Here is a 17,438-nt window from a genome sequence, read left to right as displayed (position 1 = left end):
GCCCCCAGAGAAAAGCAGTCAATCACTCCCGTCTCCCCGGTCTCCGGCCATACTCCGTGCTCACCTGGCCTGTGACCGCGCGTTTCTATCTCTGGCACCTGACCCCGTATGGAGTCTCCAAACCCAGCAGATCCCTGTGGTGCGCTCCATGCTGCTCCTCCCTGGGGAGGAAGGAGAGTCTCCCCGGATCTGCTGCTTGTTGGGTCCCTGCTGGAGGAGCAGTGGCCCGACTGTGCTGCGGATCACGGTTTATGGCAACCCCGAGCTGAGAGCCCACTCCTCGGCTCCATCTATGCAGCCGGCTTCCCTGCTCCGATACCTGGGGGAGCTCTGCCGCACTCAGGCACCCCCTGTCTTTCTGTGACCCCGTGGGTCCTGAGACCACACTGTCCCAGAGAGGGTTCCACCCCCCTCTTAGCCACTGGAGCGACGTCCCTCAGCGGAGCAGACTTTTAAAAGTTCTGATTTTGTGCTCTGTGTTTCTATCACTTGCCAGAAGCGGCCCACGGAGGCCCCTCCCCCGCCGTCTATCCTCCCGAATATCGCCTCGGATTCACTTCTCTGCATGTCCTACCTTCCAGAAAGTGGTCGCTTTTCTGTTCAGAGAGTTGTTGCTCTTCTTTTCTTCGATCTCCTGTTGAGTTCATAGGTATTCAGAATGGTTTGATCCCTATCCAGCTGAATTCCTGGGACCAGACGAAATCCAGGTCTCCTACTCCTCTGCCATCTTGCTCCGCCTCCCCGGGGCCTATAGTTTTATTTTTGTGGTGTCTTTGCCTGCTTTTGGTATCAGGGTAATACTGGCCTCATAGAATGTATTTGGAAGCTTCCCTTTCTTTTCTGTTGTTTGAAATAGTTTGAGGAGAATAGGTATTACTCTTTAAGTGTCTGGTAGAATTCCCCTGTGAATCCATCTGGTCCTGGACTTTTTCTTTTCTTTTCTTTTCTTTTTTTGGATATTTTTTTGATTGCCATTCAATTTTGTCACTTGTAATTGGTCTATTCAGATGTTCTATTTCTCCCTGGTTCAGTTTTGGAAGACTATTTCTAGGAATTTAACCATTTCATCTAAGTTGTCCCATTTGTTGGTATATAATTTTTTATAGTATTCACTTACAATCCTTTGTATTTCTGTGGTATCAGCTCTTCTCATTTCTGATTTTTTTTTTATAATTTGGGTCATTTTTTTTCCTTGATGAATGCGGCTAAGGGTTTGTCAATTTTGTTTACCTTTTCAAAGAACCAACTCCGTTTCACTGATTTTTTTTTTCTTTTTTTTTGTTGTTGTTGTTTCTAGGTCTTTTATTTCTGCTCTGATCTTTAGTGTTTCCTTTGGTTTTGTTTGTTCTTCTTTCTCTAGTTCCTTTAGGTGTAAGTTTTGATTGTTTGAGCTTTTTCTTATTTCTTGAGGTAGGCCTGTATCACTGTATACTGTATACTTCTCTCTTAGAACCACTTTTGCTGCATCCCAAAGATTTTGGACCATTGTGTTTTCATTTTCATTCATCTTCATGTATTTTATTTCTTCTTTGATTGCTTCATTAACCTATTGGTTGTTCTGTATCATGGTGTGTAGTCTCTATATATTTGTGTTTTTTCCTTTTTTCTTGTGACTTATTTTTAGTTTCATACTGTTGTGATCAGAAAAGATGCATGGTATGATTTCAATCTTCTTAAATTTATTGAGGCTTGTTTTATGGCCTGGTATGTGATCTATTCTGGAGAATGTTCCATGTGTGCTTGAAAAGAGTGAGTACTCTGTTTTGGGATAGAATGTTCCATATATATCTGTTATGTCCATCTGGTCCAAAGATGGTCAAAGACATTGTTTCCTTATTGATTTTTCTGTCTGGATGGTCCAGACAAGAGTGGGGTGTTAAAGTCCCCTACTAACCATGAATTTCTCTCTTTATGTCCATTTATGTTTGCTTTATGTATTTCGGTGCTCCAGTGTTGAGTGTATAGATATTTATAATGGTTATATCCTCTTGTTGGATTGATCCTTTTGTCATTATGTAATAATTGTTGTTACAGTCTTTGTTTTAAAGTCTATTTTGTCTGATGTAAGTATTGCTACCCCAGCTTTTTTTCACTTCCATTTGTTTGGTGAATCTTTCTCCATCCCTTCACTTTCAGTCTGTATATGTCTTTAGGTCTGAGGTGTGAGTTTCTTGTAGGCAGCATATAGATGGGTCTTGTTTTTTTTATCTACTGTCACCCTATGTCTTTTGGTTGGAGCATTTAGGCCATTTACATGTAAAGTGATTATTGATACTTTTTGCCATTTTAAAAATTTGTTTTCTGGTTGTTTTATTCCTTTTTCTTCTTCTTTGTGACTGGTGAGTTTCTATAGTGTTATATTTAGCTTTCTTTCTCTTTCTTTTTTGTGTGTCTATCATAGGTTTTGTGCTTGTGGTTACCATGAAGTTCACATAGAACATTCCAAGTAAAGAGCAGTCTATATTAATTTGATGGTCATTTAAGTTCAAAGGCATTCCAAAGGTGGGGGGGGGGGCTTTTTCTTTTTCCCCTTTTCTTCCCTTTTTACTCCCTTCTCTACATTTTATGTGTATGTTGTCATATTTTACATTTTTTATTCATAATTTTCTTATCTCTAATTATGGCCATTTCTTTTCCACTTAAAGAAGTCCCTTTATTTTTTCTTGTAAGGCTGCTTTAGTGGTGATGAACTCCTTTATCTTTCATTTGTCCAGGAAACTCTTCATCTCTCCTTCAAATCTGGATGATAATCTTGTCTGGTAGAGTATTCTTGGCTGTATGTTTTGTTTTGTTTTGTTTTCCTTTCAGCACTTTGCAAGCCAGAAGAAAGTGGCAGGATATACTCAAAGTTTCTGCAGAAAAATCAGCTGATTGCCTTATAGATTTTCCTTTCTAAGTAACTTTTTGTTCCTTTCTTGCTGCTTTTAAGATTCTCTCTTTATCTTTAACCTTTGACATTTTAATTATGTGCCATTGTGTGGACCTCCTTGGGTTCATCTTGTTTGGAACTCTCTGCTTATTGGACTTGGATGTCTATTTCCTTCCCTAGATTAGGGAAGTTTTCAATTATTTCTTCAAATAAGTTTTCCACACCTTCCTCTCTTTTTCTGGGACCTCTAGAATGCAAATGTTTGTTCATTTTGTCATCCATGAGATCTCTTAATCTATCTTTTTTTTTTTTTTTTTTTTTAATTCTTTTCTCTTTTTGCTGTTCAGCTTGTGTTGTTCTCCATTACCCTGTCATCCAGGTTGCTGGTATGTTCTTCTGCATCCTCTAATCTACTGTTAATTCCCTGTTATTTCAGTTATTGTATTCTTCAACTCTGATTGGTTCTTTTTAATATTTTCTATATCTTTATTGAAAGTCTCACTAAGATCTTCCACTTTTTTTCTCCAGCCCTGTTATCTTCACAATTATTAAATTCTTTATCAGGCATGTTGCTTATCTCTGTTTCATTTAGTTGTTTTTCTGAGGGTTTTTTTTTTCCCCCTTTCTTTTGGAGCAAATTCCTCTGTCTCCACATTTTGCTTGACTTTCTGTGTTTGTTTCTGTGGATTAGGCAGAACAGCTACTGCTCCTAAACTTGAAGGTTGGTGTCCCTTTGCAGACTGTGTGTGCTTGGTGACTTTTCTGGTGGCTGGAGCTGTGGCTGTATATGCTAGTTATTTAAACTGTGGCTTTTTGCAGAAAAAAGAAAATGATAAAATTTGAAAGAAAAAGAAAAGGAGGAAATAAAAGTTTTTAATTTAAAAATAAAAACTTGTTTTAATTAAAAAATTAAAACAAACAAACAAAAAAAACAAAAAGAACTAAAATTCCACAGCTTATTTTCTGTGCCCTGGCACCACAGAGGCTGGTATGGGCTTATGGACCCTGGGCTTGCTGATGTTGCAAGCCCCCTCTGATGACTGAACCCTACCATTTATAGGGTTGGAACCTGTATGTTATGGCATCTAAATCCACTGGTGATTGTGTTTGGACCCTTGCTCCAGTCTGGGCCTTAAAGGTGGAGGGGGAGAGAGTGTTCCCACTGCTCGTTGGCCCTTTTAAACTGTGGCTTTTTTTCTGTGTCCCAGCACCACACCATTGAGACTGGTGTGGGCTTGAGGACCGTGGGCTTGTTGAGGTCAGTGAGGTTGAGAGCTCACAGAGACAACCAGACCTGCTCATCTGCTGATCAGACCCTGTTCTGACCGAAGTTTTAAGGTGGAATGGTAATAATGTAAACCATCATTTTCCAGTCCCTCTGACTTGGAGAGCTTAGCCTGCAGCTCCTCCACAATGTGGCAGAGTTCTAGTGCTGTCTCTTTCAGATGCTAATTGCTCTTTTAAACTATGGCTTATTTTCTGTGCCCAAGGACAGAGGAATTTGTGCCTGCCCTCACCATACGCTGCAGCCCCACAGCATCAGTTTTCCTTTGTTACTGTGTCTCTGCCTCTCTTTGTGTTCTTTTGCCATTTTCTCTATCTTTGGTTGTTCAGTAGCTGATCAGTCAGCCCTCGGTTGTTTTTTGTCTTTTTGTTTTGTTTTGTTTTTCAGGAGGAATTGTTCTATTAATAGGTGTAATTTGATGGGTTCCAGGGAAGGGGGGTGAGTTCAGGGTTACCATCTTGAACTGGAACCTAATGGTCTCATTTTCTACTTCCTGTCCCATTATAATTATGCCACTGTTCAGTAATTTTTAAGAAAAGGTCTAAAATAGATACTGTGTTTTTTGTTGTGTCTCCATCTTAATTTTATGCAAGATACTAGATTTTCATCAGCAAATTTTAGAAGTTTCGGAAACAGGTAAAGATTCTAATATTAAGGGGGGAAAAGAGGCAAAGATATGGGCAGTGTTATGTAGGTTGTGCAGCCGCAGTAGGGAATTTGCTCCTTTCACTTTGGTTTATGAGCACACATCCTATGAGCTTACTTGCTAGAATTCTCATTTATAATTCTCATCATAGAGAATTTTGAAATCTAGGTTTGAAATCCTGTCTGCTTTTAAAAGTTTACAAATTGGTTTGGGCATCATTTGCTGTGAATTTTAATGGTAAAAGTTGGAAGGTTTGCTTTAATCATCCCTCTCTTCCCCTTTGCAAGGGCGTTTTGAATTGGCACCAATTTCTTGAAGGCCCTGAGGGTGTTGAAAATGCTCGGTTTGGTTCAGCGATTGCAGCTCTTTCAGATATCAACATGGATGGCTTTAACGATGTAATAGTTGGTTCACCTTTGGAAAATCAGAACTCTGGAGCTGTGTATATCTACAACGGTCATGAGAGCACCATTCGCATTAGATATTCTCAGGTAATCCGTGGAGTTCCATAGTGATGCATTCACTTGTGAATATCATCATGTTAGAGTGACAGAGTACCATGCAGACAATCTGATCCATCCCACTTATTTTAGAACTGTATTTGTTCATTAAGCAAACATTTAGTGAGCCTCCTACTCTGTGTCAAGCACTGTCCTGGGTCTGGAGATACTGTAAAGAATAGGACAGGTGGGGTGCCTGGGTGGGTGACAGCGGTTAAGCGGCTGCCTTCGGCTCAGGTCATAATCCCAGGGTTCTGGGATCGAGCCCTGCGTCAGGCTCCTTCCTCAGCAGGGAGCCTGCTTCTCCCTCTCTCTCTCCCTCTGCCTGCCTCTCTGCCTACTTGTGTTCTCTCTCGATCTTTGTCAAATAAATAAATAAAATCTTAAAAGAACAGGACAGATAAAATTCTGCTCTTTGTGGATCTTACATTTTTTGTGGAGGAGACAGAGGGGAAAATAAGGTAAGTGAGATAAAGTGTTCCAGATCATAATAAATGATAAGGCATTTAAAAAAATTTTTAAATGTTAAGGGATGGGAGTTATTAGGTAGTTTAAAGGGTGACCAAGGGGAACTCATTGATCAGGCAACTTTCCAGGGAAGTCCTAAAAGATGTGGTCTAGGAGAGCAATCATACCTGAGCTCGCTTCAAATCCTGCTCAGCCCAGTGATCTGCTGCTTTGTGATTTTATGTTTAAAGATTCATGCTGTTTCTTTAATGTGGCTGCAAGCATGATAAACAGATGAGAAAAGCTGTGATTGAAAAATCAGTGGGATTTTGTGGAGAATAAAACAACTTGAAGTGGCTATATAGAAAATCTAACAGTGCAGTATAGAAGCTCCTTCCCCCCCCCCCCCATTTCAGTTGTTACACATTATACTTTCATGTCAAACTTGCTCTTTCAGAAAATCTTGGGATCCGATGGAGCCTTTAGGAGCCAGCTCCAGTACTTTGGGAGATCTTTGGATGGTTATGGTGACTTAAATGGGGATTCTATCACCGATGTGTCTGTTGGTGCCTTTGGGCAAGTCGTTCAGCTCTGGTGAGTCAGCTGAGAGCCAGACACAAACTAGCTAACTAAAAAAATGACCTGTTAAGTAGAGCAGATAGCTGTGCTGAAATTGTGGAAATGCCACATGCATTCTAGAAGACTCCAGGACAATTATGTGTCATAGTTTATGTGTCAAAGGAAGAAATGTGTTTTTCCTTGTGGGAGAAGAAAAATATTTATTTAACATTGCTGTCAAGTTCCTCTTCTCTATATGGTGAGCAGATAAAGGACATAGAAAAGACAGAGGCTTTGAAATGGTATCCAAGATATTTCTGAATATTATCTTCAAATAACCTTACCTCATCTCACAGAAAGGAAGCCTCATGAGAATGCTCTAAAAATACTGAACACTCAGACCACACAAGTGAAGTATAACTTCTCATGTGGTTATGAAGTAACTTTTGAAATTATTAGTCATAAACAAGAAGCCATTATTTAGGTTTAGCTGACCTCTCACTGACCTCAGTAGGAGTTGAAGAGCAGGGAGGAGCAATAAGGGATTCAAGAGCTGTGTGATTCAAGGACAAATATAAATATATTGGGTTGGCCAGGGATTGGAATCAGAAAGAAATTGAGCATTCGATCAAGAGTCCCCCCCAAATATATTTCATTTGTCTCTGTTGAAAACTGTGTTTTAAATGTCCAAATACTTCAAGAACCGAACATTACATAAACTACAATATTTCACATGTGCTTTTAAAAAATGAAGTGCATTGTTTTGAGTGCATCATTTTAATGAAAACTTAACCTGGGAGGAAAACAATGCACAGATCATACTTAAGACTGACACATTAAAAAAATATATTTACTGAATAAAGTCAGTTAAGAGTAACATGCCATTAGAAAAATACAAGGTGTGATAACATAGTCACAGGACTTATAATTTCTTATAAATTTTTTAAAAACTACCTTCCAGGGAACATCACCCTCCAGCCATCTTGGTAGGCTTCATCCTTCATAGCCTATGTAATTATTATACTATGACACTTCCTTTTTTAAAAAAGATTTTAAGTAATTTCTATACCCATCAAGGGTTTCGAACCCACAACCCCAAGGTCAAGAGTCACATGCTCCACTGACTGAGCCAGCCAGGCGCTCCGATACTCCCTGTTAATGTTGCCAGTGATGGCCAAACTTTTTTATTTAAAGGTGGATTTGATTCTTCAAAAAGTCAAGACACATGGAGTCAGGTCAATTTATTGAGGTGATCAGTCAAGCTAGATTCTGGCCATTTTGTGGTCCCATTCCTATAAGGTGCTGAGACTAGATTTTCTGGGTAACTTCCTGAGAATAAAAAAAAAAAAAAAAGACAAGTTTACAAAATCATTTCAATCAATGCCACCATCTCCACTGGGATAAAAGATTCTCTTAAAGAGATTGACTTACAGAAAACATTCACTTAGACATTTTAGATCTTGTAGGTTTGAGGACGTGGTGTACTTGGTTGTTAGGTGTTTTATGGCTGCTTATTAGGGGACTTTATAGGTACATGATTAACTGATGAAACAATTTTTCAGTTGACTCAAGTCCTTCAGATGGTACCTGAGATGAAAGAGAAAATGTCTTCTGCATCTTCTTGCGGTACTTCTCAGAACAGTGAAATTACTAATTACTACTACTGGCTGCTCTGTAAATAACGGAGCGTGTGCACACAGGGTCATTATGCTGAAGTACAAAAGGAACTAGGAACTAGGTAGAGGAACTAGGAGATCATGAGCTCTAACTCCTCACATGCTAGCTATTACTCAGTAAATTGATGTTACTAAATGTTTTTTGTTTGTTTCAGACTTTTTCATTAATAAAAGGGAGACAATATTCTATTTCACAGGAGTGTTATAGGGGCAAATGAGGCCATGTGTATGTGAGAGATTTTTAGATATCTCAAGGGCTGTGCCAGAGTCTGAAGTCTTTAGCGCCCTGCCTGAGAGACTCCCCAGCCATTTTCTGATATCAGGCTAGTTCTGATACCATGGTCCTATGCCACACATCAAAGAATTGCTGCCAGCCATTAAGGGAGGCAACAGGGAGATGGCCACGGCCATGCTCCTCGGCCACGGCCATGCTCCTCGGCCACGGCCATGCTCCTCGGCCATGGCCACGCTCCTCGGCCACGGCCACGCTCGCTCCTCGGTCATCAGCCACGCCACTCCCACCTTGCCACCTGCTCTCTTCCCTTCCTTTGTGGAAGAGCAAACATCACTGTTTGTGGTTGGCAATAGGCAACAAGGGACCGTGACTTTGACTTTATTTGCAAAGAGGTTGCAGACTCACATCCTGCACTTATGCATGCATCAAACAAACAAACAAAAAATATTAAATGTGGATTGGGCTGGCAGTGCAGTCACAACCACAGAAGACCTTATTCCTACCTGCCATTTTAGAGCTTTCAAGTATGAAATACTGCCCAAGTGCTTAGATCATGCAGAGAATAATTTGATAATGCTGGCCCTGGGTCCTCTAGGTAAAGGTTATAACATGTGCAGTAACCTATCTGTTTCCATTTATGTCTTTCAGGTCACAGAGTATTGCTGATGTATCTGTGGAAGCCTTGTTCACACCAGAAAAAATTACTTTGTTCAACAAGAATGCTGACATAAAACTCCAACTCTGTTTCAGTGCCAAGTTTAGACCTACTAAGCAAAACGATCGAGTGGGTGGGTTGACCTGAAATAATCTGTGTGGAGATAGGTTTGCTTGTGGAGTTTTAGTCCTGAATATAACCTATACTTTGGGCTTATAGACCAGAAGGAATAAGGGTCTTGCAGGTATTTAAGTTGCCACACATTTGAGGTGCCTGAGAATGGTTAATTAGGTATGGAAGATGTGGTTAGATCTTCCTCTATTTTTTCTAGAAAGTAAATTTCTGCAGCAGAATGTTACCATCTCTGGACCTAGTCCCAGGCTCTCCCAACTCTAAGTGTCTTTTACCCATGGGTTCCTTATCTCAAACCTTGGGCACGCACAGATGACACTGATGTTACACCCATATTTTATGCCATATGTCCGCTATGACATGATCTAGATACAGTGTGTATAGCACAAGTACCAAATATTCCTATTCTTGAGGAATTAATAGGCATGAGATAATAAGAGAAAATATAAACAATATGCAGTTTGTGCCCAGTGTTTTAAATGTTCTAAATAATCTGGAGAAGTGGGTAAAAATCTGAAATGTGTCCTGCCAGCAAGAAAGAGTGAGGAAAATTGGACAAATGTCACCAGGAATTGTCATCTCTCTCTTGGACCAGCGAGCCCTCTTTCAGGGTGTGACCGAGTCCTTCCACACCACTGCCCCTCACTCTCATCTCTCCTGCTCCAGCACCCGCAGAGCATGGCAATGGACTTAGCACTTGATTAAACACTGCCTTCTTTCTCTCGCTGCTTTTTCATGGGTTCTCATCCCCCTTCCATCAGATTTGGGCTCTAACCTTCAGACACCTGCAGTTGCTACAAGTGTTTCATTAAGTGGTTAACAAACCAACTTAACCTGCCTCTCTATTTTCAGTCTTTGTCATGATTCATACCAAGAAATACATAGGTTAAAAACATAAAGCAGAAGTTAGATTCGCATTTTTGCACGCTTTCCATATTTTCCTACTTCTTATAGCTCTCTGGCATTTTTCCACTCAGGCGTTCAAATGCTGACCCAACTCTGAGTAGCACATCTCACAGATCTGCCTTGTACCAGGTCCGTTTGAGTAGCCAGGAGAGTTGAGTCAAAAACCATTCCTGTATAAACACTAAGTGGCTAGATGCAAGGTACAGCATGGTGACTGTAGCTAACAACACTGGGTTGTCTATCTGAAGGTTGCTAAGAGAGATTTTCAAAGTTCTCACCACACACACACACACACACACACACACAGAATTGCAACTGTGTGAGGTGATGATCTGTTAACCTTATTGTAATCATTTCCCAATATTTACATATATAAGATAACTACACTGTATAGCTGAAATTAATACAATATTATATCTCCATCACATCTCAACAAAGCTTGGGGTGGGGGGGGACATTAAGTGGCTAGTCTGCCTAAAACATTAATTCGGGAAATATATTAGTTGGCAGAAATGACTGGCTGGTTCACTCTCCTGGCCTGAAAGCATGGATTTGTCTCCTAAATCTTCCTCTTTTTGAGGGGGCTTTGTTGCTGTAACTGGAAAGCAGCTTTCCGCCTTCAGAGAAGGTCCTTACTTGGGCTTTCTTCCCACTGGGGACCTTTTCCTTGATGTCTCCAGGTCCACACAGACAAGCCAGTCATGATCATTTGTCACTTAATTGTCTGGCAATAATAGTATGTGAGACCAGAATCCCATCTTCACAACTTTGAGAAGTAAATTTCCAAAGCATATGGTCTTTATTATTTATTGTATCAGGTACTCGCTCCAGTTTAAAGTTAATAACGTAAAAAATTGATATATTGCCTATGAGGCTATCCTTTTCACCAGGCTACTTGAGAAAAATGATCTAGTATTATCATGTGTAGTAACTCTATCCTGGCTATGTTCGCCTCCCTGGCATTTTTCCTTTATATCATTTTCACCACTTTTTAGTTCATTTGATTCACTTATATTTTATCTATCTTTGTTAACTTCATTAAGTCATTGGAGCAAGAAAAATTATCCAACATCTCTAATAGATATTTTAAAGGTAACCTGTAGAATTAAGGTATGTTGGAAGTCCACTCAACCTTTAAAATATTGAAAATAGTAAAATAAGTTGGAGTAACCCCAGATAAGGCAGCTGATGCTTTGAATATCATCAGGTCTTCTCAGTTTTGGACAGCAGACTCTAGTTGAAGGCTCTGATACTTTGTATATTGGCTACTAACATCAGTTTTTATTGCATTTTTTTTTTCATTTTCATTTCCCTGGGTTGGTAGTATTCTCTGTTTTATAGATGAGGAAATGGAGGTTCAAAGAGGTTACACAAATGGCCTAAAGTCATAGAGCTCATAAATCGTGGATTAGAATTCAAACCAAGTCTGTCTGACTCCAAACTTATTACTGTGGAGTTGCATGCCTTCCCCCCGCCCCAAATAAAGCATCTAGGGTGTTCCCTCAGAGTTGATCTCAAATAACAGTTAATCCTCACAACTGCATGGAAGCCGAAAGAACATGAGCCCTGATTTCAAAATTACCCTAGCTTTATTTCTGACAGTGACCTAGCTGTGTGAATGGAGCTGGTTTATTTTACCTCTTTTATTCTGTTTAGTATCTGAAATATGAGATCATATCCACTTTCCAGGTTGATAGTAAAACTTGTATAAGGGAACATCTGAGAATGTGTTCAATTGTAGGCACTCAGTAACTCCTCCTTTATCATATCACCATGTTAGGGGTGATAAAACCGATGCTTGAGGAAGTGAATAATTTGACCAAATTCCCTCTGTAGATTTCCTGGTGGCAAGTCCACTTTGTTCCCCATTCTTCAAGCCATGCTTCTTTGAATCCCCTCTCTCTGTAACCACAGTCCCCTATATCGTACCAGAGTCTGAATTACAAATGCCGTGGCCATCCACTGCTCACAATCCATTCATGGAAAGACTGTTTTTATATTTTCTTGAAGTCCTTGACTTCACCCAGTAAGACACAATAAGGCAGGGATGGTTTTTCTATAAATGTTTATTTGCAATAAAATTTCTTTGTGATTTTTATCATAGCCATTATCTACAACATCACAATTGATGCAGACCTGTATTCATCCAGAGTAACCTCCAGGGGTTTATTTAAAGAAAATAATGAAAGGTGCCTGCAGAAGAATATGCTCATAAGCCAAACACAGAGTTGCGCTGAACACACCATCCACATACAGGTGAGGCCTCAGTTCTCTCTTTCATCTTTTCCTCTGAATGACTCATGAATGGTCAAAGTCTAAAAAGGAAGCTTGGGAGTTAGAAAATGCTTGCCCTTTTAATTAATGCTTTTCTTGTCTAATTTTATAAGTAGGAAATCCTATATTCTTTATACTAGCGTATGGTCGCCTTCTATTAATATGTTACTAGCATGAAATTTTATTTGGGCTTACAACTGAAAGGCTAAAAATAGGATTCTTAAAGAAATCAAACACAGTGCTTTCTTAAACATTTAACAGGAAAAGCTTTTAGTAGACAGTAAGTTTTATTCTAGCATTTTCCTATCAGGGAAAATTTTTAAGCTGCTGAAAAGGACAATTCCATTTGTGATTTCCGCTATTGGATTTAAATTAATATAGGTGAAGGATGAGGTAAAAATTATTTGCTCCGGTCTTATGCCATAGTTACTATAGTTGACATGAATTTTGAAAATCTTGCAAGTAAGAAAAATGCTTCTCAGGGGAAAATTTCCAACAGAAAATTGATTTTATAAATTATATGACTATTTCCCCCCAGAACCATGTAATGGTGTTTGAAAGTGTGATTTCCTTAGGAAACCATTTTTAAAAGAGCTGCTTAAGAACTTTCCTAGAACATGGTTCTCAGAGTTCAAGATGCATAAGAATTGCCAAGAGAACTTTTATAAAATGCATATTCTGGGTTCCCACCACCAGAAATTTGGGTTTAAAGGCCCAAGGTATAAGCAGATTTAAGGAGTACTCCCAGATATTTTTGATATAGATGAATGATACAGAGATCACATATCAAAAACTACTAAATATGTAGTTGGAAAAACAGAGTTAATAGAAGAATTAAAATCAATTGCATTGTTTAATTTCTTGCTCATGTTAAAGGAGTCTTGTTTAGGAAGGCCTGGACCTTTTTTGTTGTGAAGATGCTAATTATACACATCCTTTAAAGGGCTAAAAGCCAGCTCTCATTGTCTGCTATTTTTGTGCTAAGTCATAGATCAAATGAAACCTGGGGGGGAATGAAGTCAGCCAAGCTGTTGTTCGCATATATATCCTGTTCATGCTGATGTGTACTTGTGAAGTTTTTAAGAAAATGTGTGTGATTTGGGTCAGAGAAGAGATCTTGTTTCAGTTAACACACCGTATTGGGTATCAATCCCAAGCCCATCCTGTGTGCCAGCCTTGCAGCCAGTTGAGGAACCCCCCTTTACCTGGTTCTATAGAGCAGAGTTAGGCTCTTGACTAAGGAAGGGAGTTCTCTTGTCATTTCCTGATATCCAGCCCTGAGCACCTTCCCATCTAGGTCATAATAGGCCCTCCCGGAGATTTGGTCAGGATACCTAAGGACTCCTAAGTCTTGGCCGTAGGAACTGGGAAGACTGTAGCCAACAACCTGAGAGCCGTGTACTGATAGGACTTTTAAGTATTAAAACTGGGCATATCGGGTGCCTGGGTGGCTCAGTTGGTTAAGCGACTGCCTTCGGCTCAGGTCATGATCCTGGAGTCCCGGGATCGAGTCCCACATCGGGCTCCCTGCTTGGTGGGGAGTCTGCTTCTCCCTCTGACCCTCCTCCCTCTCATGCTCTCTGTCTCTCATTCTCTCTGTCTCAAATAAATAAATAAAATCTTTAAAAATAAAAAAATAAATAAATAAAACTGGGCATATCCTCTAAATATTTATAAATTGTGTATGAATAACAAGATTACTGGTGAGCTTAACTAAGAATTGCTGCTTCAGATTTTTACTTGAACCCAAGTCTCTAAGTTTCTTGGTAGTGGAGAGGCTAAGGGCAGAATTAAGACAGAAAAGAAGCAAGAGTCTGGAAAATTCAAAACAAGGATATTCTCCATAATGGAGAGGGGACTGTGTTCTTAATTATGAACACAGTGGTGGTCATTTTCTTGTTTTGAAGCTGCCATGCCCTAGTAAACTGCCTCGCTCTGTCTGTGTGTGTTTAGAAGCCCTCTGATGTTGTCAACTCTTTGGATCTGTGTGTGAACATCAGTCTGGAAAACCCTGGCACCAGCCCCGCCCTTGAAGTCTACTCTGAGAAGGCCAAGGTCTTCAGTGTGAGTGCAGTTTGCCCTTCCTGGAATTCAGACTGGCTAAGAAAGCTTCATAGTTGCTGCGGTCGTGTTTGAAAGCTACCTAGGACATAACTTTTCAACTGTTCATCTTCTACGTGAAAATACCTGTATGTGCAAAATTCACCAGTGTGCAAGTTCCATGAAGGACAGGGATTTTTATCTTCTTCACTGCTCTATTCCCAGCCCCCTGAGCAGTGCCTGGCCCACCATAGGTGTTCAATAAATATTTTTTGAAGAAATAAATAACCATAAAGTCAAACACCTTGTGCTCACCACCCACTTAAAAAATGTTACCAAAACCTATGTTCTCTGCATCCCTCCCTACCCCCATTGCATCCACGTTCATCTTGCTCCCCCAGGCAAATCATCACCTTGCATTTTGCCTTTATTGATGCCTTTCTTCCTATGTTGCTAACCATGTATGTATTCCTAAAATGTTGTTTAGCTTTGCATGGTTTTGAGCTTTATATAAATGGAATAATTCTACATGTATTCTTCCACAGTCTGGTTTTTAACTCAAGAGCAAATGTGTGGGATTGTTTTTCCTTTTTTGTAGATCCCTTTCTACAAGGACTGTGGGGATGATGGAGTTTGTATCTCGGATCTAGTTCTAGATGTCCAACAACTGTCAGCCACTCAGTAAGTCTGCTCTTGAGCTCAGTGTAAAATGTAGAAATAAGACACGTTAGATCACTTTATTCACGTGAATGTTTATGGAGATTTTTTTCTACAAAAGAAACATCCATAACTAATAAAGACCCTTAAAATCTGAATTTCAGTTTCTACCATCCATAAAGGAGTAAAACAGTAAGAAATCTCAAACCATTTGTATTTGGGCTGGTTCCTCTCCCTGCAATGTAGTTAAAATCAATGAAGAAGAAGATCTAATAGCATTGACTTATTTGTTGTCTGCATCATTTTACTATGAAGATGGTTTATTAAACAACTTTCTCAGTCCTCCAAATCTAAAGAGTTTTAGCTTCTTATTTTTAAAATGAGTGAAGTATTTGAACACCGGCCTTTTTAACCTTAATTTTTTTTCTCTTTTTTACCTTTTTCCTTTTAACAGAGATCAACTCTTTATTGTCAGCAACCAAAACAGAAGGTTAACATTTTCAATAACACTGAAAAACAAAGGAGAAAGTGCATACAACACTAGAATTGTTGTTGATTTTTCAGAAAACTTGTTTTTTGCTTCCTGGTCCATGCCGGTAGGTGACGACACTCCAGGCTCACCGCTCTTGTGTTTCCTGCCTGACATTAGTGACCACCTTGCTCACACCCACACCCCCAGGTCCTGTATGCTATCTGAAGAAGCACCTTACACCTAAGTGCGACCAATCCTAACTTTGGGGCTCCCAACTAGTTAAACCACATGAGAGCGTAGCCTGGCTCTGTATCTAGACCAATTCTGCTTCACAGCTTGGTCAGTTTTTCCTCTGCCCTGAGACTTGGCCAGACACAACCATAACTCTTCTTAAGCCATCTGTGGGATGAGGCTGCCATGGTGCTGCACAGAGGCTCCGAGCTGCACCTGCTCCGAGAAGTTAGAGTCCCCTAGCGCCCGGGCCAAGCTCTGTAACCACAAGTCTTGCTACTGCCAGGATGCTGCATTCCAGCGAGGTCAGTTAATCATGTCGACTTGATCACTATACCAGGAACACACTTGGCCATGAATGCCCCTCTGGCCCCTCCGCAGCCACCAAGCAATGAAAGGGAGAGGAGAGAAAAGTTGAGATTTCCCAAATTCACTACTTGATAAAAGGATTAAAAATGGCTTCATCCAAGTTAAAGTCGAACTTAACAGATTTCGTGTTCCAAATCTATTCTGACTTCGGTGTTCAATTTCCTATGCCAAATGGGAACTTCTTATTTTAAAGAGGAAAAACAAAAAAACAAAGAGAACTAAAAAAGATTCTTTAAATTATTTAAAATACAAACACCAACATATGATTTGCTTTCTTCTCTTAAAAGTACAAATTTCAAATATATTGAGAGAAAGGTATGTATTAAAGACATCATTTCTAAATATTGGATTAAAGTTATTTTGTGCTTTTGAAATATAAGAACTATGATTTATAGTTCTGGGGGAAAATTCCAGTATTTGACCTCACTTTTGGCTTATTGGGTGTCCTGCTTAGCAATAAAAATAGAATAATAGCTACCCGGACAATATAAGCTTTTTGAGTCTTGGGGGACAATAAATTCATTGTGAACCAGCTTTACTGCTAAAATGCCCATGTGGTTTATACATCCTTCAGCATGTATGTGCACACGCATGCATGCCCACACACGTGTGCACACACACATGCACTCTACATATTGATCATTGTTTCCTTGGTCTCTTTCAGGTTGATGGGACAGAAGTAACATGCCAGATCGCTTCATCTCAGAAGACTGTTACCTGTGATGTTGGCTACCCTGCTTTGAAGAGGGAGCAACAGGTACAACTTGCATTTCACCTTCAAATCCACACTAGCCCCTCTCGGTACTAGTGTTCATTCGCCACCATCCCATCTTCATTGTTAGGTAACATCATTTGACAGGTGTCACAAACTGCATATTTACAGGAAGTTTTTAAAATATCTGAGTGGTTTAAGTTATTAATAAAAGTGGGATTTTCCCCCATGCAATTCATTTCAAAAGCACATACAAGAGGGAGAGTTCTTTTTTTTTTTTTCTTTTTTACTGAATATATTGACCAACACTGGTCCGAGTGCTGTACAGTCACGGCTATCCTATGTTAACCCCTGGTAAGCAAATTTCCCTTCGGCACAGAACTCTCACATTCTGACAAGTAGCCATGCCTGTGATGTGAAGATCTGTACACGCGACTTGAAAGGTGTAGGCCCTCTAATTCTAAAGGTGAGGCGTGCTAAGTACAGCAAGGTGGATGAACAGATATTCTACAAGTTCGAAAGCTTAAGGCATATACAATTCAGAATCAAATTGGGGTGAGTTTGCTTTTCTGGGGAACTTTTTCTTTAATTGGTCCCTGTGTATGAACCATCCCAGATTAATGAACTTTAATTTTGTGTATAGGTGACTTTCACTATTAACTTTGACTTCAATCTTCAAAACCTTCAGAATCAGGCATCTGTCCATTTCCAAGCCTTAAGGTAAAACATAATGAAGCCATGAATTGATAATAGATGGGCTTTAATAATATTTCT

The 17,438-nt window shown here is 39.8% G+C and overlaps 1 protein-coding gene across 1 annotated transcript in view; it reads left to right on the top strand.

The window, feature by feature from the left end:
• ITGA2 (integrin subunit alpha 2) overlaps positions 1-17,438 on the top strand; it is a 78,983-nt gene that overhangs the window by 45,418 nt on the left and 16,127 nt on the right. Inside the window, exons 14-22 of the mRNA XM_021700661.2 lie at positions 5,088-5,291; positions 6,205-6,341; positions 8,865-9,004; positions 12,014-12,165; positions 14,137-14,247; positions 14,822-14,904; positions 15,335-15,476; positions 16,617-16,709; positions 17,308-17,384. Coding sequence (XP_021556336.2) covers positions 5,088-5,291; positions 6,205-6,341; positions 8,865-9,004; positions 12,014-12,165; positions 14,137-14,247; positions 14,822-14,904; positions 15,335-15,476; positions 16,617-16,709; positions 17,308-17,384 — 1,139 coding nt within the window. The remainder of the gene's footprint in view (positions 1-5,087; positions 5,292-6,204; positions 6,342-8,864; positions 9,005-12,013; positions 12,166-14,136; positions 14,248-14,821; positions 14,905-15,334; positions 15,477-16,616; positions 16,710-17,307; positions 17,385-17,438) is intronic.

Source organism: Neomonachus schauinslandi, chromosome 7 (genome assembly GCF_002201575.2).
Source record: "Neomonachus schauinslandi chromosome 7, ASM220157v2, whole genome shotgun sequence".
Lineage (NCBI taxonomy): Eukaryota > Metazoa > Chordata > Mammalia > Carnivora > Phocidae > Neomonachus > Neomonachus schauinslandi.
Note: the sequence above shows the minus strand (reverse complement) of the source record. Positions and strands in the feature narration are given on the sequence as shown.